General features: G+C 37.0%; 2 protein-coding genes across 4 annotated transcripts in view; one reads left to right on the forward strand and one right to left on the reverse strand.

Moving 5' to 3' along the window:
* Positions 1-21,070, forward strand: part of CLSTN2 (calsyntenin 2) — a 350,903-nt gene extending 329,833 nt beyond the window's left edge. For all 3 annotated transcript variants that reach the window (XM_068691530.1, XM_068691529.1, XM_068691532.1), the window contains 8 exons: positions 3,683-3,849; positions 7,330-7,478; positions 8,878-9,101; positions 12,082-12,252; positions 12,908-13,053; positions 14,440-14,563; positions 16,175-16,359; positions 17,136-21,070. In XM_068691530.1, the coding sequence (XP_068547631.1) occupies positions 3,683-3,849; positions 7,330-7,478; positions 8,878-9,101; positions 12,082-12,252; positions 12,908-13,053; positions 14,440-14,563; positions 16,175-16,359; positions 17,136-17,345 (1,376 nt within the window). In that variant the 3' untranslated portion in view covers positions 17,346-21,070. The remainder of the gene's footprint in view (positions 1-3,682; positions 3,850-7,329; positions 7,479-8,877; positions 9,102-12,081; positions 12,253-12,907; positions 13,054-14,439; positions 14,564-16,174; positions 16,360-17,135) is intronic.
* The window catches only part of SPSB4 (splA/ryanodine receptor domain and SOCS box containing 4), a 380,807-nt gene continuing 361,026 nt past the window's right edge, over positions 5,777-25,557 (reverse strand). Inside the window, exons 4-5 of the transcript XR_011099220.1 lie at positions 11,418-12,486; positions 5,777-5,862 (exon numbers count right to left, since the gene is read on the reverse strand). The gene's annotated coding sequence lies outside the window, so the exon portion shown is untranslated. The remainder of the gene's footprint in view (positions 5,863-11,417; positions 12,487-25,557) is intronic.

Consider the following 25,557-nt stretch of genomic DNA (forward strand, 5'->3'; position numbering starts at 1 on the left):
GGAAGTAAGAATTTTAGAGGGGCTAGGACTTGGAGATTTGCCATCCTGGGCTAAATTTGAACATACTGAGAAGCTGAGGCCACATACATGAAGAATATTAGGCTGCTGAAGCAGAATGAAAAATGGCATGCAAACTTGGTAATGTAGGAGAACCAAGCATGAATAAAACACTGATACAGACAGAAGTAAAACAGTCAGTTGCTGAGGATTTTCAATTTATTCTAACATTTTTTTCTTCCTCAATCTTTTTTGAGAATGGAGAACTATTGTCCCCATAATCCTTTTGATCAAAGCTGGTGTAAAGGAATGAAGCAGATTGGCTTTAGGCTATCTCTTCAGTTTTACTGACAGTTTTGTTTTTTTGCTTCCCACTTTTATGGCATCAGACTTTGTCCATTTACAATCCAGTAATTACTGGCTATTGAAATACATCAACAAGCTAACATACCCATTGAGCTGAGAAGATTCTGAAATGCTGAGGCAGAAGAATATGAAAATGTCTACACGCTACAATTGCAAGCACTGTGATAAGAATCAGATATGACTTCTGTTCACCTTAGAGGATAAAATTGGCAGGTATATCATTTTGTCTTTAACTCTGGCAAAAGGTGCTTATGGAACACTTATTTGGCAGTCTATTATTTCTAATAAAGTGTCAGATAGTAAGTGTGCATATAAAATTGCTCTTGTTTATTCATGTGGAGAAAGCTAGTATTCATGCTGTCCTGAATTAGCAGGGATGTCCTATGTAAGACACACATAACATTCAGAAGACCTCTAGGGCTGTAATTTGTACTTCAGATAATAGCAGGAGTTCCAGGGACAGCAATAGGGATGATCAGAGTCTACAGTTTTATGTAGAAAGACATAAAGGCTTTGGTTAGCCCGGCAAAGGAAAAGGGTAGTATTTTGACAGCTCACATTCCTTGTTAGGAATAAGCTTTCAACTCTATAAAGAGCTGTGATCAATGGAGAGGATTGCTTGAGGAGCCACTGTCTTCAGAAGAGGTTAGAATATGTACAGCAACTTTCAAAAATGGTTAAGTACAGCTGCACTTGTCTTGGGTCTAGGGGACAGCCTGTATGCACCCCAGTGCGCCTTCAGACCCTGCTATCAGTTGTTACGGTGCAGTTGTTCCATCCCGAATCACCCTGCTGTAACTGCGGGCATAGTTTTGTAGATTTTCTTGACTGACACAACAAGACAGTAGCTACTCTCAGCTATTTTTCTACTGAAGATAGTCACTTACAGAGCTGCTGTGTTTGTGCATCCACATCAGCATGTCAGCTTGGACCAGGACTGTACTTCTAACAATCTCCTGATCATCCCCACTCTGCTGCTGTTGTCCACACTGGGGACCAGTGTCAGAGCACATGAACTGAATTCCTTCTAGATGAAGCTAAACTGGCTTTGTGCTCCAGCCATGCATCTATTACGTTTGAATGGCAAGTAAATGTTTTGTTGATGGCACCTGAGAAGAGTTAGTCTACAGTAAAGAAACAACTCCCAAAAATTCCAAACCTGAACTTTTGGGTAGACCTGTGCAGTGCCAGGAGTTGGACTTGATGATCCTTATGGGTCCCTTCCAACTTGGGCTATTCTATGACTCTATGAAATTTCTATATATGGCTGTAAGTATCAATCATGTTGCTCTATAGGCTCATTTCAGCTGTTTTACACTGCTTGCTACTGTCAGGCGTAGCCACAGCACCTAATTCTTTGTTCTAGCTTTTTGTATATTCCTTCATACATTTTAATGAGCTAGTTTCATGTTTAAATACATTAGCTTATCTGAGACTGATTCTCATTTTGTGTCTCGTCAGAACTATTAAGATCTGCTGGCAGACTTACTGCAGGTTTCTGAATTTCAAAGCTCCAGGATTAGTGTTGGTGTTTTAGCCTTGGAATTTTCTGTCTTCAGAATTCTGTTAGGGCGATGAGAATACGAAGCTTCAAAGCACAATGTGATTCCCTTCTTCTGTAAGGTCTCATCTGTTTTTGTCTCCTCCTCAGGGAGATGGTTGCTTTTTTTTTTTAAAAAAAAAAAAACAAAAACTTGTCTTACCTTTTTCAGTTCAGAAAAATTGCTGTTGTATTAGTAGCAATATGTACTTTTAAAGTCAATGCAAATACATAAATATAACAACATCTAATGTCCCTGCAGTACACTACCTATTTACCAAATAATTGTCTTGGGTAAGTATCAGAAAGGCCTAAATTACAGTATGAACATATCCCGCACTTCAGCTGTTGCAGACATGAACACTTCTATGAAAGCTCTACAAAATTCTGCCCAGAGGAAGTTTTTTTTTGCATAATTGATGGACGAATGAAAGAGTAGAAAAGAATAATCTCTCTTTGAGGATCTTTCTTTGGGGTAAAAAGAGAGGCAGTTTGTGCTGCAATGTTAACATAAAAGGACAGAAGCCTAGACATCTACTTTTCTCTCAGTGCACCAGTGCAGATTTTCCTTACTCTGTAACATAACTTGAGCCTTCGTCATTGTGCTTATAATACACAGACTAAAAGAGATGGTTTTCAGGCTTTTAGGTAGCAACATCAACCTAAAGTAAACTTGCCATTTTATCCCCTACTCCTAACCCCATTCCACACATGCTCCCAAGTTAAAGTTCAAGGTTGAGCTGTTTTGCATGGTGGATATAGGTTATTCGACACTAAAGCTACAAACACTGTAGAGATGAGTTATCTACCAATTATAGCATCTTATCAGCTACTAATCCCATTAGTCTGCCTGGCTTCACAGTTGCGTGGCTTTCTTGGTCCTCTCAGGCTCAAGGCAGGCAGTAATTCACACATACTGATTCAGCTAGCACTTACAGGAAAGACAAGCTCTAAAAAATTCTCCTAGAGGAGGATGAGTAAATCACTAAATATTCCCAAGAGTAATTTAGATGTTATGATCACTGGTGCAGGCAGTATGTAATCACATTTTATTGACAACTTCTAAAGATCAATCTGCCTTTGAATCTGCATAGAGTGAGGCTGAATAGAATACAGCTATAGGGACTAATGCAACATACACTGATGGGACCTGATCTAGCACCAAGTAAGCTGGTTTGGGTAAGGTACTATACACCTTTTAGCATCGAGGTATGTGTTGGTGTGGAGTCACTGCTATGAATTTATACCATATCCTTAGAGACAATAGTTTGCAGAGAGTCTGTCAGTTTGCTTACACGACTCTTAGCACATCTAAGTGTCAGGTAGTATGTTTTTGGAGGAGAAATTAAAAGGCTGTGTAAGAAATTTTGCAGTAGAAAACTTGCAAGTGCAGTTTCTGCATAAACATTAGACCTTAAACTTTTTTTTAAAATAATCATGTTTGATCACTCCAATAATCTCATCAATTCATTTTTGTAAATGCTTCCTTGGACACAGATTTGGGAATTCATCTTTCATCTCAGAGTATGTTATCACAACTTTGTAAATACATGAATACAATACTGGGAAAACACTGATGATCATCTTAAAGGCAGGCTGCTACTAGCTACTATCCAACAACCCACAAAGTGATTCTACTTACTACAATAAATGGAATTTAAAGAGTACTTGGCTAAAATGGGTTTCAACTCTTTAAACATACATTAAAACAAAGTGAATTATTAGGTGCATGTTTTGTGTATTGGTATCAATAATCATTTTGTATTCTCTTTCTTACAGGAGGTGAAGTCACCAAGCCCAGGTTTGCTCAGTATTTCCACGGCAGCCTAGCCAGTCTAACTATCCGCCCAGGCAAAATTGAGAGCCAGAAAGTGATTTCCTGTTTGCAGGCCTGCAAGGAAGGTCTGGATATTAATTCACTTGAGAGTCTTGGCCAAGGAATAAAGGTAAGGGATGAACTGACATCATCTTTGATAAAAATGTAGAGCTGATTTATGAAGTGGAGAGCCCAAGGTAGAGTACACACAGTACAAATGTGCTCCCAAAAGCAATGTAATTTCCCATAAAGTCATGCAAAGAAAAAGGGGAATGGTAGAAGAGCTGTGACATTGCAAAGAAAAATGTTTCTGATATTGCAAAGGTAGACGCTCAGAACGTAGGCTGCTGCTAATATTTCACAGTCTGTAAGAATTGCCAGATCGTGTTCTCATGCTCATTTTGGTAGTTTTACAGAAACAGACATTGTTTCAAAGAATTACTGAATTTTGAATTGCTTTAAAGCAATGGAAAATGTAAGTAGAGTATCTTTCATCTAGAGGCAGCTCAGAAAGAACTCCCAATGCAGAAGGACTGAAAAATTCTGAGTGTATTCCAAGAGGAAAACAATGTTATGAGACATGAAAACTGGACAACAAAAAGTCAAGAACTTCAAATTTTACATTTGCTTACAAATATTATCCATCCACGTTATGTATGTGACTATCTTTATTGTAACACTTTTTCTAAGACTGGAGAACAACATGTAGAGGGAAATGCCGTTTCAATAGACACAGTGAGTGACCAGATTGCTTTGCATTCATAAAGACAACTTCTGTTCTTTTGGATACACTTGTAGAATCTTCAATATAACTTCTAGAATGCTTACATGAAGTGCATTTTAATTTGTTCTGTACTGATACTTCTATTAGATGACAGGTATTCTTCTGCCCTAAGTGTAAACACACAGTTAAGCTATTTCCTAGTACACAAATGACAATACCATCTTCCAAATGAGTTGATCTTCAGATTCAAATAAGTGGGAAGATACTTTGTATGCAGACTATGTAGTCTGCGAAACAACACAGGATATTTGGTGTTACGTTTTTCAGGGGAGAGGAGGTTGGTGCTATAGCACTTGAGCTAGATTATGCAGTGGAAGGGCCACGTACTACATTTTATTAGCTGAACCTTTTCATTGTACCATTTAGGAGACTGACCTAACACACTCGATACCTGTCTAGGTGATAAATTACTGTGGTATAGTATAACTGGTGTTTCTGAAAACAAGGGTAAAAATGTAAACTGAAAGTGAAAAGTTATGGAGCTTTATTAGCTCCAGCCTTTACATATACCCCCCGGATTATTTCTTTATCTTTATCGTACCTAGGACATTATTACGAACTTCACATGGTTGCCACTCCTAGAAAAATTACACACTTATGAGTAAAAGCTGTTTTAAAAGGATGATGCATACAATGAGTGGCTAGGGTTTTTAGGAATTTGTATATTAATACTAATAAGTTCTTTGCTGGGTCTTACTTGAATTAAAGAAGTGCATAATTGGTGCTTGGTATTTAAAAACATCATAATACCTCTCCTATTGTCACATTATGAAATTTGACAGTATTTGAGTAATCTGTTTTTTTCATGGGCTTGGAAAAACCTTTTATACCTCCCCCACTGCTGCTCTAGCACAGGTGATCAGTTTTCTTACTGTACTAGCAATGGGGTGGCAAAAACTAAGATGAGGGATTGTTCCCCCCCCCCCCCCTTTTCTGTTTTCCACCAAACTTCAAAACATTTTCATTTTCTTAATATTTCTTTAAAGTTACATCATTCTTTAAAGCTGCTTTCATTTCTACCTTCTCAGACAGATGAACAGTCTGTGTAACAGCAGGAGGCAAAAACAAAAGGAGCAGTCAGAGATGGATAATGGTAGGGTTTCTTATTAGGGCTTACAAAAAGAAGCTCAGATGAAAGTGGAACAGTTAGCACCTGACCTTCAACCGAAAATTAATAAAGAGTTTCTCATGACAAAAATAAAATAACTGATCTCACACAGACATGTGTCACAGTTGCACAGCTGATAGTTTCTGTGTGACCACTTACATGGCACTTACCTGATTAAATGTTGGCAAAGTGATGCTGGGAGACATTTCTGCTGGGCACTTCGGACACATGAAGCTTCACCTTTCAGCCACCTAGGAAAGAGCAATGTAGCTGTAATACAGTTCCTGACACAGCAGTGTTGGGCTTTTTCTGTCTGCAGGCTAACTTTTAGAGATCTGTAACAGCTCTCAGAGACACTGTCTAAACTGTCACTATTTTTAGCCTTTTTTAATGAGAAAGACAAAAATGGCTCAGAGTAGGGTTTTCTCCAGTCCCTTTGGCAGCATTCCAGCTGTTCTGGCAGCTGAGCTATTAAGTTAACTAGCTAGCTAGAGTCTCCTTCTGCTAATTTTATTTTGTACTATTGCTAGCTTACAGATTGAAAAGAGAAGTGTATGCAGGCTGTGACTCATGTTAGTCCTCTTTGTTAAAAAATACCCTTCAGTACATCAGACCTTTCTGCACAAGCTTTGAACCCAGTCCCCTGTGTTCTCAGCAGAGAACCCCATGTTTCATTTTGTTCTTCACAGTTTATTTATTTGCTCTTTTGCTTTTTAACCTCTCATTTTAAGAAAACGTAGACAGACATTGTCTGTATATTAGAGAATATGCTCATATAATCAATATCCAGCTTTTCATTGTGAGAGAAGGGTGGATTTATTTGTGTTCTGTGCATTTCTTTATGTTCTGTGCTATCAGTAGTATGGTACAAAATCAAGGGGGCTAATCTGCTTTTCTCTGCAATGCAGATGCTTTGCTGAACCAATTAAAAGACAAAAAAAAAAAAAAAGAAATCAAGATGAATTATAGTGAAGATAAAATCAAACATTTGCTATGCAGATACAGTAGCAAACTTTCTTCATCAGCAAGACTGTTTTATGTTCAATGCAATGGACAGGGGACAGTCAGGGCTACAAGAAGAGCCACCGTCTTTTCAAAGGGTTGTTGGCTCAGAGGAGCAGCTGGCTTTGTGCAAGCAGCAGTTACATGTTATATCATAACACTCTTATTGATCATGAGAAAAAGACAGGAGAATCCCCTTTATTCTGTCTGACGTTAATGAAGACCAAAGAGGATAATGTCGTAATTGGTTTGTTCATTTGTGTGGAAATATATCTCAGAAAGATAGTCCAGAGTAAAAACAAACAGAAAGCAGGAAAAATATGTTTCTGCATACTACTCTTGTTGAAGTGAATATTTTTATATGAGGAATGTGAACAAAAAATAACCAGTAATAATAATGATGACAGTAAAAATTTTGAACTTTACATTTGCAGAAATAGTATCACCAAAGTTGATAAGACTGGGAAAAATTACAATATCTGGATTAATTTACTATAAAAGTAATTATAACTGTAATTATTAAGATATGAAATAGATGACTGACATGAGACATTTTGGAAGGAACAACATATGGATTCAGCCAACAATAGCCACTAAGATTTTTTTTCTTAAATCATTAGATTTTAAACTTATGTCTGTGCAACGTTACTTTAAAATGTCTTTTTTTGTACTCTGTACCTGGTACCTTAAATACTAATTGTATGCATTTCCCCCAGTATCACTTCAACCCTTCCCAGTCAGTCCTTGTCATGGAAGGAGATGACATTGAGAATATAAACCAAGCTCTCCGAAAGGTCTCATACATCAACTCTAGACAGTTTCCTACTGCAGGCGTACGACGTCTCAAAGTCTCATCTACAGTCCAGTAAGTTGTACTTCAGCTAAACTGATTAGATTAGGAATATTTTTAATTATTTTTTTTCTTTGGGGAAGTAAAAAGAATAATTTTGATTAAATTATACTGCCAAATCATTCTTTTATGTTATTGAACAAAAAGTATGAATTTCATTATTTTTAGGTTTTGCATTGCTATTCTGCTTTTAAGAAACTTCTCTCGTGACTGCAATTTGCTTGCATTCTGTTTATAGTTTGGAACACACAGTCTGGACTTGACTGGACAGCATATACATTTATTGCATTCTTATTTTAATGTTCATTTAACAAGTTATAGTTTCTTCTGATACACTTACAGCCATGACTTTTTAAATGAGGCTTATTACTTCTAACAGACTATATGGCTGCAAGAACAGTTACATTCTGAAGTATGCTTGAAATCGTCTGTTTATATTCTTATATGGCTGTCATTACCAAAGTACTGGCGTTAAATAGAAATCTGTTTCCTTCCATTGTCATGCAATAATATTGAAAGAATCTACACTATAACGTTTACAGTTCTGTATAAAGAAAGAACCATCTGCCACTCCTGAGCATCCTAAGGGGTACCTCTCTGTTACAGCAAGTTGTGCAGAGCAGTGAGAGCAGATTTTGAGAGCAAAACGGTTAGTGCTAGGATCCCTCATCCACCTTGTGTACAGTACTAGGTTTAGTTTAGTGCTGTGGGTTGACCACACTTGGAGAGCATCTTCCAATTTAGTCTCAATGGAAGGAGATCAGTTTGCACACTCCAAGGCTGTTCTATGGTATGTGCCAAGATGCTTGCTGTAAGGTAGAGTGTCAGGAGGTCGACTTCAAACGCACAGTGCTGATTCAAATAGAAATGTTAATGTAGGCCCTGCTAAATACTAGGGAATGCCAGAAATAATTCATGATGGGTCTGATTTAAATGGATAGTTAGGCCCTTTTACTCACTTGTGAAAAGATAACCCCATTACGTTCATTAGATATGACTGTAAGAATTGAATATTAGGTTTACTACACTTAGTTGTCATCCTCTAACTATTATTATTTTTTCCATGCACTACTTTGTAAAATGTCAGTTAAATATCAAAATACTATTCGCATAGTGACCTTACTAAAGATCAAGTTTGTCATGGTGCTAATTGTTATGCCATCCCTACATAAATTCAGTAGTTGTGAATGTAGGAGGGGATGAGAGGAATAGAGTTGTTACTGTCACTGCTAGCCTGTGTGTGTGGTCATACAGATGCATGACCTTATGTGTGGCATTGTCAAACTATGGAACAAACTGAAGTGAGAAAATAAAAAAGATTCAGATGCATCAAGTGGGCTTTAGACAGTGGAAGTGTCACACACCTTTGATATGTAATGTGTTACATGCAGTTAATGAATAATGTATTTTTCAGATGTTTTGGTGAAGATACCTGCATTAGTATCCCAGATATCGATGCGTATGTAATGGTGTTTCAGGCCAATGAGCCCAAGATTACAATAAGTGGGATGGACCACTTTGCTAGACCAGCTGCACAATTTGAAAGTGAAAGAGGTGTTACTCTGTTACCTGACATAAGGATTGTCAGCACAGTCACTAAAATGGAGCATCCAGTGGACTTAAAAGAAAATGATGGAGGTTTGTGGATTCATTTTAAATATTATTATTTACTGTGTAACATAACCCCTCCTTTTTTTTGAAAAAGTAGTGCAAAAAAGTACCACAAAGTCTTTTCAGACGAATTAAGTTATTCCATGTTAGGCAACATTAACACTGTACTGAAGACATTCACTTAGATTTAAAAGTGAATAAATCCCTATTTGCTTGATAGATCAAGGTGTGCTTCAAAAAGGTCAGCTTTCCCATTTAGTGTCACGTACTTTGGACTACTTTGTTTCCGCTCTTCTGTACATACTCTGTTTAATAATGTGTTTTTATTAGATTTTGTAGTAGAATTTTATTAATTGTACTAATACAGAGCAAAGCAGCAATTGACTATGGTTGTTGTTTTAGTCTGTTCTTACATTTCCGGATCTTCTGCAGACTTTTGGGTGATACTTAAGTAATGTAGTCATCTTGTGCCTCAGATTCCCACCTATATAATGGAAATATAATTACTTGCAAAGATGTTGTGATGACAATTTATTCTGATAGTTGAAGAATGTGTGTAGTATTATTTGACACTAGGTGAATACTCAAATATATAAATAAGGTTTAACTGTCTAAAGGAATTGTTCTTTTGGATGTTTCTGTGCAAAGTAAGTGAAAAGCTTAGTAATCTGAGGCATCATTCTAAACAGTATTTCTTGGACTAGTATAAGGAGCTACTAGATGTACATCTCTTGAAAAGATAAAATCATTAATGATGTGCAAGTGAAGGGGCATAGATTCCCTGAAGGTATTCCCTGTAATAATGCTGCTTATCGCTTGCCTTAAAATACACCTGTCCTCTGAAGGCTGGAAAGTGCATTATATCACAATATCAACTGCATACAATTAAGGTATGTAAAATTAGTTCTTTTGTAGAAAAGAGTGATCATTGTCCTTCACTTTAGAGGCACTGTATTTATGATGCTCTATGTCCTTAAATATTATGACAACTCCAAAACTGCTCAGTGAATTAGGAGCTACTGCCCTTCAGTATAGTTTTTAAATCTTGTGTATCACAATTTTTCCTAATTTTTTTTTTCCTACAATTACTGTTGCAATTACCTTGCAATCTAAAAAGCCCGAGTCTCACATTCAGATGGAACATAGCAGCATTTCTTAAACTACTGTTTAATTGCCTAGAAGTCAGGTACCTCCTAATGTGCCACCTCTTGTTTATATCCACTAAGAGTAGTTAAAATGGACAGATAATAATTGGTTAGGGGAGTAATTGTGTTTTGCAAAAGATTATTGAATTCTGCTTCTCCATTCCTGCATTATACAGCTTGAACTATTTTTCTCAGCCCCGATATTATCTGACAGACCAAAGTACAAAACAAAGACAGCCATAAATCTTCACCTGTATCTAGCTGTGCCTATTTTTCCACTTACTGGGAAGTTACATAACTTGATCATTATAACTGTAGGAGAGATGCACATGACATGGCAAGGCTGAGGAGGCTGATTTAGTCACCATGTATTCCCCAGTCACAGGACAAGTTAGGTTTGTTGCTCATCAAAAGTAGAGCAGGCAGTTGCCACAGGCAGCAGCATGACTATGGCTCTGAGGCCTTCTTTACCTGCAGGGGACCCCTGCAATGCCAAAGTGCTGCTTGTCCTGCCTCAGCAGAGAAATCAGTGTGACCTGCCAGCAGCCAGAAGTGCCATCCCTCCCTTTCCTGTTTGCCCAGTGGTAGAAGGATCCGCAAAGCTGCTCTGCGACCCAGCTCTTGCCTCTCATATCTTCTCAAGAAATAGTCCGACTCATCAGGCTTAGCGATATTCAGATTTGCCTATCCTGCAAATTTGAGATGACTCTGCATTTTTGGCATAAGTTAAAGCTGTTTCCAGCTGTACCTTGAGTTCAGATACCCAAATTCATTGTACCAGGAGTTGGTAATCCAGGGCCTAAGACTTCTCTGGCTATGCGTTGCTTCCCCATACCCTCCCCCAAAATGAAAGTCACAAAATGGGTGTTAATTTCCAAGACTGCAGTCTCTGTGCCTATGGTATCCTCAGAGAGCTTGGTTAAACAGTCTTGTCAGACCCTTTGGGCTACATTTACCAGAGAATCACAGAATCACAGAATCACAGAATTTCTAGGTTGGAAGAGACCTCAAGATCATCGAGTCCAACCTCTGACCTAACACTAACAGTCCCCACTAAACCATATCCCTAAGCTCTACATCTAAACGTCTTTTAAAGACTTCCAGGAATGGTGACTCCACCACTTAAAAATAATAAATTGATATTTTACTTTTCTTCTGGGGCAAACTTTTTTTTTTTTTAAAAAAAAGTCATACTTACTGAAGTAGTCAGTGCAGAACTCATGTTCACCAAGTCACACCACACAGGCTCTTCCAATTTATGGTGATACCATGTTCTTGGATTGATGGCATAGCATTCTTGCTATAGTGTTGCTATGTATGGCATAGTGTTCTTGCTATAGTGCAAATTCTTTATGGGTCATAGAATAACTGAGCGAGTCGTCAAAACATTGATGTATTTGTGACATATTTTTCCAGTCCAACTTTCCTTGAAAAAAAAAAAAAAAAAGAACGAACTTACGGTACCAATCTGGGATCAATACTGTACCGAAAAATCAGAATTGTTAACCTGAATTTATTTCCAGGGTCAAATACCAGTTTTCTGCTTACAGTATGGTTCTTGAATGCGTTTTATTATAAGAGCAATTTATCTTTTATCTCAGTATTTATTTGTAGGCCTTCATCATGACAGCATTTGAACAGTCACAACACTTCTCTTTTGATTTGCTTCAAGTACACTGTTTTTAATTTGAGTAAAGAAAATTCAGCCATCTTTGCAAAAACTGAAAGCCCCAATGCAAAGCACATAAAATGAATGAGCTGATGAGCTGTTCTGGGATTCTGTGAGCATTTCTCTTAGTTTCTTCATTTCCTTTTTTTTTTTTTTTTTTTTTCTTTTCTTGGTATATGCTATGTGTTCACAGTCAAGAAGCCAGTGGAATTAGAGGAAGTGCTCCACAACTTGGATTTCTGTGATATTTTGGTCAGTGGTGCAGAACTAGATCCTGAACAAGAGTGTTTAGAACTAGATCATGCAGCGCTTCAAGGAAAACATCTAGATGCTACAAATTCCACAGCAGGATATTCGATCTATGGTATGTTCGTGGACTTTGCCTTCCATTATTTCTTCCCACCAACAGGTAAATCTTTGGAATGAAAGGACTAATCTGAAAGAAAGCTGAGGTGTGCTACCTTTAAAATATTCCAGGAAAGATTCTGTCTCAAAAAGCATAGTTACTTCTTGCTCTCTGGGTGTGGTGTGTTTATCCATTGTCCTCCATGAATACAGCACAGCTTTGTCTCATCTCTTCACTCCTCCTGCTACTCCCCTAAAAAGAAAAATAGCAAAAAATAAAAAATAAAATAGTGTGAGGGTTCTGGCATACCATAACAGTGTAATGTATGGATAAGGGATGTATGAATCTTTCCTCAGTGCTCCTCCACTCAGTGCTGGTAACTCACTGGCCTTTTATTTATTTATTTATTTATTTATTTATTTATTTATTTATTTATTTATTTATTTATTTCAGGTATTTAGTAATTTATTCTAATTCTTTATGGATACATTTGTTCTTCTCCATTATGGACCTACATTCTTTTCCAAAAGCAGTTTCGCTGTTAGGGAATATTTGATTCACTGCCATTTTCAGACCATTTTGTATTTTTTGTGGCTTTTTGATTTCTCCTGTACTGCACAGAGCATTTGTTGCACAGCATTTTGTGATTATTTCTTCGCTGCCACCATTTCAGGTGTGGACTCCATGCACAACTATGAGCTGGTTCTTCGGCAGATTCGATATCGTAACTGGTACACTTCTGCCACCTTTGACAGAAAGTTCAGAGTCAAGTGCTCTGAGCTAAATGGGCGTTATACCAGCAATGAATTCATCTTGGAGGTAAGCAATAACCAGGTTAAGCCTTTCTTTTCTAGCTCTGCAGCTGAGCACTAGCCTCATCGTCAATGACACTGACTTTTCTCTAAAATCTGTAGAATGAGTGACAAGTTCTGTTATCAATAATCATATAGAGGAAACATTTTAAGTTCTGTACAAAGAGGACGTTGACATTTGTCAGCACTCCTCAGTGTGGGTTTGTCTAGTTAGCTGCATATTTGAGGAGAAGATGATGCGTCTCTTGAAATCCACTAAGAGAGAATTACTCGTTCTCAATTGGAATGGAGGATAAGGTCATCATCATTAGTTCTCCATAACCTAACTGTCACATGAAATCTCCTACAGGTGTTTTTTTGTTTGGGGTGGGGGTGTTTGTTTTGAAGATGTGTACACCTGCTTAGAAGTAAATCATCACAGCCTCATAATTTTTCTTACATTAGTTATTTTTCAATTTAACCCATTACACTTGTCTTTCCTGAAGTATTCACCCTTTTCATTTTTGCCAAGCACTACCTCCTTATAATAAGCTTTATAATTTGTTCTTCATTAGATGGAGATTATTCCTGGTAACTTACATGATTTCAGGTTCCTTTGAGAAGGAAAGTCAATATACAGGTAATGAATGCTTAGGGTAGACTTCGTCGTTCGTACTACCTAGACATGGTCAGTTGCCACAGGAAAATTTGACTAGCACTTTTGAGCTTATTTTTTGCTGATACTAAGTCCAGTGCATCACAATGGCTCCAGTGACAGAGAGTTGCTGCTGATGCATCTTAGCAGGAATCATGTACCCAGCCTGAATAAATCTGTTACCTAGCCTGTAACCCAGGTACCAAGTAACTACGGGAGAAGGGAACATCTTACCAATACGCCTAAAATTTAACAATTGGTTTTGAAGGTCTGTGCATACTTAAGTCCTATTGAAATCTCTTCTTACTTCAGCATTCTGCAGCCCTGACGATGACTTCAGGGTTTGTGCTTATAATGTAACTATGAGTAGGACAGAGGAGAATGAATGGTACCTTCAAAGAAAGTTACCCTCTGAAAGTAGGGACTCAGGAATAGCTGAAACCTCTTTTAGTTCTCTCTTTGGTTTTAATCTCAACAGGTTTGATATATTGTCTGTCAGATCTCAAAAAAGAGATTCCTTTTCCGCGCCACTTCAAAGTCTTCAACTGAAGGACCACTAATACTAGAAATCAGAAATACACTAACCTGAGTATTTTTCTCTGGTCTAAAAGAATGAATTTGACCTTTAAGGGATATATAATAATGTTCCTATCTGCTGATGAATCTCTTAGTACAATATAATGTATTATGGAGCCAGCTGTCTTGGAATACAGAGCTCTTCCTTTTAGTATCTGATCACTTATTCTTCACATGTGCCAGGTTAATATTCTACACAGCTCAAACTCCAACTTTATGGATCATGTAAACCATATGATAGTACAGCCGCAGTTTCTCCAGTCTGTCCACCATCCAGAGGGAAGCATAAGTACTGTTCACAACTCAGGTATGTGATGCCTTTTCAGAGTCTGCTCATAATGATGCTGGTACATCAGTATTTCCCTTCTGATTCAAACTAGTCAACAAATGAAGCTCTGAAGTCCATAGTTACACTTTGTGAAACCTCACCCTGATTATTGCACAGCTATGACAGATGGCAACATTGAATTCTCTCCTCCTGAGGAGGTGCTTTGGAATCAAAAACTGTTTTCCATTTTTAAGTCTACTTTAAAGGTTATGTAGTCTGACCCACCTAGTTAACAAAGTGTCTTGTTTCTAGTATTGAATGGTATGACAGGTAACATTTATGCTTATATTGTCCTTATACATCTGTATTTCTATGGCATATTAATTTTTGTAGATCTGTTCCTAGGCAAATAGAAGTAATTTATATATAAATATAAGTATAAATATAACTAAATATACATATATATAAGCAATAACTGGTGCAGTGCTTCTGCTAGCTGCTGTCCAGGCCTTGGTCTGGAGCTCTATGCAGAATTGCTCCTAGGCACGCACAGGGAGCATTAGTATACATTAAATACAGAATTTGAACTGAATTTTTGGGCTGTCTAAGTTAAAATATCTGCCCTACCTTTTCAGTGAAGTTAAACCCAGGCCAAAGCTATCTGTTTCAATGCTGGATTCTGACATACTTTTAGCTTAATGATACATGTGTAAGGAAGTAAAGCTGATGTAAAGGGCAGGTAATAATAAGTACTTACAGATAGTTATGGTTAGAAAATTACTGATTTTTTCTGTAAACTTGTATGGATATTCTGCTATTGCAAAATGAATTTTGCAAACTAGTTCTTTTTTTACTTGTTTTGATTTCAGCATTCCTACAGGCAAGGCACCAAAATAGGGTACAGAATTACTGTAGCTCCTGGAACTTCAGTGCCTAGGTAGCAAAGGTACATAAAAGTGGCAGCACTTCTCCACTAACACATACAGTTATGAAGCTGATAACATAAGAATAGTTCAGAGAGATACCTTCCTGTGTCTAGCTGAAGACAGAGGCTTCTCAGAATGCAACAGAACAGTGAGGAAAAATATCTTGAATCCTCAAGAGTCTCCCAGCAAGGCCGTAATACATGGAAACAGAGTGGCAATGCTTTATTTTAGTTTGGGGGGATTGAAGTGCCTTGAAGTGATGGAAGTGATTGAAACCTTCTAAAATAAAAACTTGGAGATACACTTTTTCTCACAAGTGATGTTAATGCTTCAGTTACCTATAATCAGAAGGAGACAACGTAGGGTTAATTGACCCCAACTGCAAAGACAGTTGTTCTGAAACTAACTGATACTGAACTGATTGACTGCTTGTCATCTATAATGAAGTGGCTCAAAAAGTAAACATTAGGCATGATCGCTTTTTAGTAAAGGTTTGTAATACTCATTAGTAGGTGTCTGCAAATGCTGTTCATGTATGCTATGCCCTAGGAGGTGGGCACATGTCACTACTTTCTGTAATCCTAAGATGTCAGAAAGATGGCCAGAGTCTCAAGCCGAAGGAACAGGTGCCGAGAAGGAAAAAAAAATAGACAATGTGTTTAGTGTTTTGTAGGCAATTTGGTCCATAGATATAAGCCTATTGCTTTTCCACTTTTTGTTCCAGTTGTTCCAAGTGTGGCTACTATTGTTATTGTGATCTGTGTGAGCATACTTATTGTCATCATAGCCTTGGGGATCTATAGAATTCGGACAGCTCATCAGCACAGCTCTACAGACAATGAAGGAAGTAAAGAAAATGAAATGGATTGGGATGATTCTGCTCTGACTATTACTGTCAACCCCATGGAGGTACATCACTGAAGCATATTATTACATTATGATAATACCAGGAGATACTGTCTGGACTGGTAGCTTGCTTAGCAGTAAGTTTAAAGCCTACTTCAGAGGACATTTATTTAGGCTTGGCAGAATAGTTGTGTGTACACACACTGAGGATCCCAGCTTAGTTTTGAACTCTGCACACCATGGTAATATTTGTTTTCATAAGTAATTGCTAAATAGGATTGTGCAGAATTCCTGGGTACACCACCACTTCGCCATCCATCTTTGCACACCAGGCACCCAAGATGATGGAGTTAAATTGTTTTTAACCTTTTTAACTGTAAACACTAATACACTTAAAGAAGGAGAAATGATCATCAAGTCAAAGAAACTGACACTGACGGGTTAAATTTTGGCAGCTTGACTGCCAAAGGTATCCCTTTTGATTATTAAGTGATTATTATTATAGTAGTATTATTATTATAAGTGATTATTATTATAGCATTATTATTATTAGAAATGATTGTTAAGTGATTGTTATTATTATTAAGTGATTATTATCACTTGACTGCCAAAGGTATCACTTATTAATATTCCATTCCTGTTACAGTAGGTTTTGAGTATTTGCTACTGAATGGTATTCATTTGATGTCTAATACCCACAAATGGTGGAAAGCAGATTTTCCCAGCATGCAAACATTTCTAAATGATATGGAGTAAGGGTTCACATTCTCGTAGCCACTGGCTAGCAAGAATAGCTCTTTTCTTCTACTGTCTCTTCCATTTCTTTGAATATGTTACAGAAATATGAAAAGCCTCACCAGGCAGAAGAGGAGAGTGAGGAGGAAGAAGACATAGAAGATGAAGAGGAAGACACGACCAGTGCTGAATCCGATGAAAGTGAAGAGGAGGAGGAGGAGGAAGAGGAAGAAGTGATTGTTCAAAAGGGAGACAAACAGAATGCCACCAGGCAAGAGCAGTTGGAGTGGGATGATTCAACACTGCCATACTAACGTACATACTCTGGCCACATTGCTCCTTTTGTAACCACCAATACAATGCTTTTCAGAGTCTATGAATTCATTGACAGGATTTGAACTTCTGCTTGCCTATAACTGTTGTTTTGCCTAAAATGATCTTGTTGTAGTAATTGGTGATAGAACTGAACCTTTTCCTACAAAGCTTGGAGAATGCATGGTGCAAAAATACTGGCATCACCAGTAATAGAGTAATCTAGAACGTGATCTGTTAGCAAGTATAGGCTTCAATTTCTTGTTTCTGTACCACAGGCCTCTGACGAAAGTCCTGTCACTCAATCCATAGCGGTTTTTGCCTTTGCTATTTTTTTCATACAGGAGAGATTTCAGCTTGTTATGAAGATTTATCTATATGGGTCCAAATAACACAGCAGCCATTTGGCTTCACACTTTTACAGGTGTAAAAATATAATTCTATTTCAAATTAGGACAGTTTTAGTGCTACAGGTGACAGAGACTGTATTCCATTTGTCGTCTCTTCCTGCCATCTTGGATATTAACTGTCTTCTACAAGGGAATATTTAGGACTTGACCTGGGATGCATGTGCGCCTATGTAAAAATGGACAGTGTATTTTTCAGGAATGCTGTCAGAACCCTGAAGACAGGGACTTTATCCAATTTGCCCATTGAGGCTTAAGAAAGTTTAAAAAAAAAAAAAAAGCAACAAACCAGCAACAAGGGGATGCTGAAGGTTACAAAAAATAAAATAAACCATTGTATATCCACAAATTAATATGATCTTACAGAAACTGTAAATTCTAATGGAATTGATATACTGAAAACCTGTAGAGTTGCTCATTAGTTATGGATTGAACAATTTGCAGCAAATCAATGCTTTAACCGTCTGTCTTGTAAAATCATTAGCTTGCTGCAGTATCTTACTGAAGTAGAGGAAAATAAGTGACCCCATTATTCCACAGGTATGTACAGTTGGGATTTAAACAATGATTTTTACATGAAGAAAAAGTTCCCTTTTGCTTTATTGAATGCCAGCTGGAATTCCTGTATGGCTTCATTCTGTAAAACATTATGCCCTGTTTCTTCTGTACACATACCACCCATGAGTGGCACAAGAGAAACATACATCTATCAGCCCTCTTGTGCTCATAATTCGCCCGCATTTCTTCTTCCTGAAGCCATTTTTGTTGACAAAAGGTTTTATAGAGTAGAAGAAGAACAAATAAAACCTACCTGGAACCAAAAGAAGAGAAGAGAAAAAAAAAATCCTAAGAGGTTGAGAGAGTATTTTAGTTTGTTATGGTAACACAGCATATTTTTCTTACACACTGTTTAAAGGAAAAAAAAAAGGCTACGTAAAATGTGTTGGTAAGTCTGTGTGGTGTGTTTTCTGTCCCCTTTCCTTAATAGACTTTGTATCTTCAAATGCTCTGCATACCAAATGATGCAGCACTAGCTAGGATAACTGTTCTAATGCATATAAAAAAAAAAAAAAACAAACAACAAATGGCATGGAAGTGAATGCTGCCTAGTGGCTTTTCTGCTCCTTTCCCAAGTAGTTCCTTTTCTTTATTACTTCATCGCTGACTTTAGCATTTGTAATTTGCTACTTCAAATGAGTTACTTACTCTTTTCTTCTTTCCCAAAGAAACAAGCAATCAGTCTTGCCACAATAGGATGTTCTTGAGCACTCATGAATGGTAGCTGATCCCACAAAGAATAACCTAAGCGATTTTGAGGGTATCTACCTCCCTCAATAGTTTCTGTTTATTAGAAACTGGTCTTAGAATATAGAGAATGTATTGTTTTTTTTTGTTGTTGTTGTTTGTTTTGTTTTTAATTTATGATCAGTGTTTTGGTTTGGTTTTGTTTGTTTGTTTTTTAATTACAGCTTCTGCATCTGATAGCTGTAAGGAAAGATGGACCTCAACTGGTCACTGTAGTTTAATAACTGGAAAGTAAATGAAAAGAACCCTAAATATATTTTAAAATTTGATATCCTTACGCTCTTTTTTGTTGTTGTTAAGACTGGCAATACACAAGTTTTCTTATATGTGTAGTCCTATTTGATTTTTGTACTGGTCTTTTACATGAATTAAAATAATATTTGCAGAATTGAGCCCAGATACATAAAAATTTATCTGCAGGAATAAAGATCATATAAAATGAACTAAAATTTCTGTTTATGTACCATCTAACCAGAACAGAAAGATTTATGTTAAAACATTTCCTAGCATCCTAGCACCCTACATCATGTCCTGGTGTTAATTTTTTTGTTAGTGACAAGAAGCAGGCCCTTCATGATGCTTGTTACCAGCACATTTGTTAGCAAATCTTTCTGTTCAGGAAAAAAAAAAAAAAGAGGAGAGATCTAAAATTAAAAGTAGATACGTAAATGTCAATTTCAGTTTTAAAAGTGGACTTAAATTATTTTTAAAGTCTCTGTTGTTCCTAGTTATTATTATTGTTGTTATCACAGCAAACATTAGGGCAACTTAAAAACAGCAATTTAGAATCTGACATCTGCCTTTAATTCTTTTATAAATTTGTTTCTATATAGGTGTATTTGTTCATCTAGTGTGTTGTTTTTTTTTTTTTTTTTTGTCTTTTTACTACTGGAAGCAAATCTTTTCAGGTCATGCTGGTACATTACAAAAGAAGCAAACATGACGTATTTTCTCTACTGTAAATAAACCTACCTTTTTAGACCTAAGCATGGTAATACAAGAATGTGTGTTATCACTAGAATTTGGTTTGCAACAAAATATTCAGAATGTATCACTGTACATATCTTAGATTGCTAGTTGGGGTGGCTTATACAGCATTTTTCATTCAGGTGAACAGAAAAATCCTTTTCCCAAAATGTTAGTGAGAATAAGCTATTTCTTCACGAAATGGACCTTAGCATATTTGTGTAGAATTTGACAAGAATGGCTTTATTAGCAAAAGCCTACTAGTAGAATAACATATAAATATGGAACTTGGAACTAATTTTAACAATATTGCCTCCTCTCCATTAATTTTTTGGACATAAACTAGGTGCTTAGAAACCAAGCAAGAACGCATACATCTATATAGGCATGCAAGCACATGCACAGATCTCCCTTAAAAGACAAAAATACTCTACTTTCATTAAAAGAAAAAAAAGTGTTTACGCTGCAAACTCTGAAAGGGCAACTGCAGTGTCTGACGTGTCAAGTTGTAATGTTCATCCTTACCCCAGTTGCAAGGTTGTGCTATCAACACACACACACACAGAAAGGTGGCTCTTTTTTTTACAGTAGCAATAAACAAGTGCATCCAAAAAACATCCCTGAAAAGGTACCTGTAATAAATGACATCTGTGACTCCAGAGATTTAAAATGACATCAGACTAAGGAATGCTTTTAAATTACAGGATTAAAATTACAAAATTATACAAAATTAACTCAAGGCTGGGAGAAAAAAGAAAAAAAAAAACACAAACAAATCTACAAACGTTAAGATGGTGATACACTGTTATCTGCATTAATGTAACAGTCTAAGTTGCTTTTTTGTGATGACTAGATCATATTTCTTCTTCACTTCCTTCCCCTCCATGGGTATTTTATCTTTGCGAAGAGAAGCAGACCTAAAGATGCACAGTTGTTGAGATCAATCTCAGTCTGTACTGCATTGGCTGACACCAGTTCAAATTAGAAATAGACGTAAGGTTTGTGACATCTTTAATGCTAATTAAAATAAAATGTTGTTTGTGCTGAAATATTTGGTCATTCAAAAAAGCAGTAGTGTCCTGCATTGGTGGCTCAGCTGCTTTCAAACTGATGAGAACCTCCCCTTCCAAGGGCTACTGTACAGGTGCAATCTAGTTCCCTTCCTGGTGTGTTGTGCTGGGCTTGCTCTGAACGTGCACCATCTGTGCTTCATTCAGGAGGAAAATAAGACTCAGAAAGGGTCAGAGGGTGATAAAGGTTATGTGGTAGGAATGGAATCCACTGTTCCCATCACACAAGCTGCCCCTTCTGCAAAGGTGAACGTGATGCCATAGGACATTAGCAGCCCCAGGATAAGGACTGGCCAGAAGGTAATTCAAGTAGCAGCCCTAACTTTACTTCAGCAAACTTTCTGAATCCTGTGCGTACTGATTGTGTCTCTTTCCCTAACCCAAGAGGCAACTCTAATGCTTTTACCTGGTGGGGATCCCATCAGGCTGTGAGATAATGCTGCCTCTAATGGAAGTTTTGGTGCCAGCATGTGCACCACCCCCATCATCTCCCCTGCCATCCATGCTTAGCAGATGAGGAAAATGTCATGCTTTACGGAGGTGACAGCAGGTAAAAGTCCAATGGGGTGGCCCCAACAAGCTGCTGCTGGTGTTCTGGAATATACAATATACCAAAATTAAGGAGGTTTGTAGGAGCATGTGGATAGTTATTTAGTATTGACTTATTTAGGGAGAAGAAATTAAACTGTGAGGACATCTCCAGTGCTTGAAAACCTCTCTTCTCTCCCAATGCTGACTAGATTAAGTATACCCATACCATTAAGTATACCCATACCAGTATAGCACTACCAGGTTTTGTATGCGTAGTGAAAATGACAATAAACACCTCTTAGCATAATACAACGTTCATATGAAATATTTCCAGGAATATAGCTGGTAGCAAAGGAGCCAGATACTATCATGATTAACACCTTAATTTTATTTATTTAGCAGTAAATTTGTTTCACCTTTGTAGTTGTTTCCTGGATGTATACTATTTCTGCACTACTCCTAAAAAAGTCCCCACAGATTCAACAGCAACAGTAAGAGAACACCTCATTTGACAAAAAATGAAGGTATCATAATTTATACAAAGGTATTTTCAATATAGTTAGCTATTTGTCTTTTGTTTCTTGATAAAATCCCAGTGTTGAAAAAAAAAAAAAACATGAAGTAATTTTTTTTGACAAATACTGACAGTTTTTCAGAGCAAGAAACCATAGTGATACAAGTAGAAGTTTGAAAAACACACACAAACTGATACTATATTGCATGCATATATATGTGACTTAAAATATTTAACCTATTTGTATAGAAATATACTACCTAGCTTGGAAATACACATCTTGTTTTCTCCAGGGTTTTCTATGAAGCTGTATAGATTCAAGCAGCACATCTAGAGATGAAGAATAGCTGAAAATGCTGGAATCAAAGTACATAGAGTCTGTGCCCTTACAATATGCCAATTTGGTATTTTTGAGGGTTCCAGTCTCATACTAGTCAACTTCTGGAAACTTGAAAATCAGAGACAAATAACCAATGAGCTCTGTTTCTGCCCTGGTAAAATTACTAACAAAAAAATGGAAATACTGGCTACGGGAGGGTGGGGGGAGGGCTGAATGTGTAGTAAAGCAGCCTCAGCTTGATGTGTCACTCGCTTTTGATGGTAAACCTTGGGATTGTGCACCCCTGCATGATCTCTGTCACTGCTAACCTTTCCTTAGCATCTGATTCAGGAGGTTTGCACACACCAGTCACACAAAGCTAAGGCAAAGAGAGAAATAATTTAAAAAAAAAAAAGAGCGAGACAGTCAAATAGATCAAAAGTAAAAATGCCTCTGAAAATACTAATTGTATGTAATGCTTGTTACATAAATATGATTTTCCTCATGGTTCAGCCAGTATCAACAACCATATAATAATACTGGGTTTCTGCCTCCTAAGCAAGATGGCAGGCTTTGTTCAGGCCACATCATCAAAGCCCAGATTCTTTAGACCTCATAGGGTCAAAAGTGATGCAGGTGTTGCCAACAAAACACCTCAGTCCTTTTGGCTAAGCCATACTTCATAAGATATTACACTTTTTACAGCACCCAAAAGCAAACAGTGATCCTGCACAATCTTTGAGAATTAGAAAAACATAAGAAAACAGAAGAAATGAGAAGAAAAAGGAGAAGAGACGAAAGGAGAACATAACAACCAGTGCTGGGTGTGTTTTAAGCTGAAAAACTTCAGGTCACTGAATGTGTTCGGCTTCCCGGTAAAAGAGATGATGAGAGACTCAGATGAATCAACAGATGAATTCAGGTGTATCCTGTGATCAGATCAGACTGTTTGCTTTAGCACTGGGGTCTTTTTTGTTGCTGTTTGGCGTATTTTTTTAGATTAGTTTCTCCTGGGAGCCAGATTCTTTTTTATTAGAGAATAAAGACACATTTGAAGGATGAGCACTAATGCTACAGCAGGGTAAACCAAGTAGTCTGTTAATGTACCCAAAACCACAAAATATTTCTGCAAAATATATCAGGAAGATTACTCTACAGGTGTCTCAGCAGGTAACTAAACTTCATTGCCTTTTATATGTAACAGGGTACAAGCCTGGTATGTTTTAGGGACTTCTTTTAATTTATTTTTTTTCCCCTAAAGAAGAGAGTCTTAAAACAGAAATTTGGAATGCTCAAACTAAGCAAAAGGGGAAGGGATGCATGGACATGGACTTTTTCTACACAAACTTATGTCTAATAAATGATTTAAATATGTATGTATGTATGTATGTATGTATATATATATATATATATATTCTTACACCCACACAACTGAAGGTTGACACAGGACAATGAAGCCAGGAGGTGATATATGTTCATATCTAATTTCATTCCTGGCGATGAATGTCTCTAGATCAGGTTTCTTGTTTCCCAAGGGGAAATTTTGCTGCCTTCTGAGTAGTTATTGACAGTGATTCAATAGTTAGAGTTACAGTTTCCATTCTCTCCTTGTAAATAGGAATAATGATAGCGAAATACTTTGCAAAGCACTATGAGCCCCGTAGTTGAAAAGCACTGCCAAAGAGCTTGCTGGCATTACAATCCAATAATTTTGTTGCAGCACTACTTACAGACCTCCATCGCAGAGCATCCTAGACACACAAAATGAATGGGAATGGTTACAGTCAAAAATTTGAGACTCCTGTTTCCTTGGTTATTGCTTAGGAGGAAACAGCCACAATAGTTTGAAACATTACCAACATTTAAAAGAGCGTTCAGAAAAAGCCCTCATTCCTATTTTCAGTTCTGTAACTCGTGGAAATTCTGCATTCATCAGCTGTAGAAGCTACAGGGCCACGTACTGTCAGTATTTATGCCTCTGCTGAGAGCAAAGAAGCAGAAGAAATTTTTTCAAAGCTAAGTACATTGTTTGATAAAGGAGAGCAGCTTTCACTAGGCAAGGTGCATAAAGCCTGCCAAAGGCAAAGAAAAATTGTTTCCAAATGTAGGACAAAAGTTTTACAATAGTACTATAACACTACATCCGTATACTACCGAAACCCAGAAATTTTGTGGGAGTAAAGGCTTTCTGCTGCCCTACTTTCTATAACTCTGGATACAGTTTTGCATTTTCAGAGTTTAACTTCCTTGCTAGATATAAAATTCTTTCAGGTTCCTTTAGGTTTATTAACAAATAAACTATTTTCTAGCTTAATTTTTCAGTATATATGAAGAAAAAAAAACTATACAAATTGTTAAAATTACATCTTCTTTTCTTTCTATTTCTTTCTCCCTTAAATGTATAAATGACTGTAAAAGATTAGACCAGATAACCCTGACCAAGTCTGCTACTACATGCTATTTCAAATCAGTATTGAAACTGGCAGCAGATTTTTGCCTATGGTCTGTTAATGTGCACATACTGACATGAGGAGGTGGATGGTTTTAACTGGGCATGTTCTTTGGAATGTGGATTGGATTAATTGCAGTCAGTTCCTTTTAAAAACTGAATTATATTTGGACAAGAGTGAACAAAATAGGGAAGAAAGAATAATCCATGAATAATGAACAGAGAGAGTTAAGGTTTGAAGTTGATGTAAAACAAACAAACAAACCAACCCTGGAATTTACTAGAGGGACTAAAAGCTTGAGTGTCAAACAGTAATAAAATGGAAACATGCCATCTGCATGTCCAGAACTGACAGTTATCAGCAGTCAACAAGAAGAACTGAATACAGGATGTTGACAGGTTCCTGAGATGATGGGCTGTGTGTGTGTGTGTATATATATATAAATATATATAAATATATATATATATATAAATATATGTATATATATATAAATATATATATATTTATATATACCTAATACTACTTCATCATTCCCAGCATGGAGGTAGTTGTGGTAATGAACTAGAACCTGAAGTATTCTGAAATGGTTGTTGCTGCCCATAACTGGTTCATTAGTTACAGCACCTCCAGCAGAGCTGGGAAGGGAGCAAGA

This window comes from Anas acuta, chromosome 9, assembly GCF_963932015.1.
Source record: "Anas acuta chromosome 9, bAnaAcu1.1, whole genome shotgun sequence".
NCBI classification, from domain to species: Eukaryota; Metazoa; Chordata; class Aves; order Anseriformes; family Anatidae; genus Anas; species Anas acuta.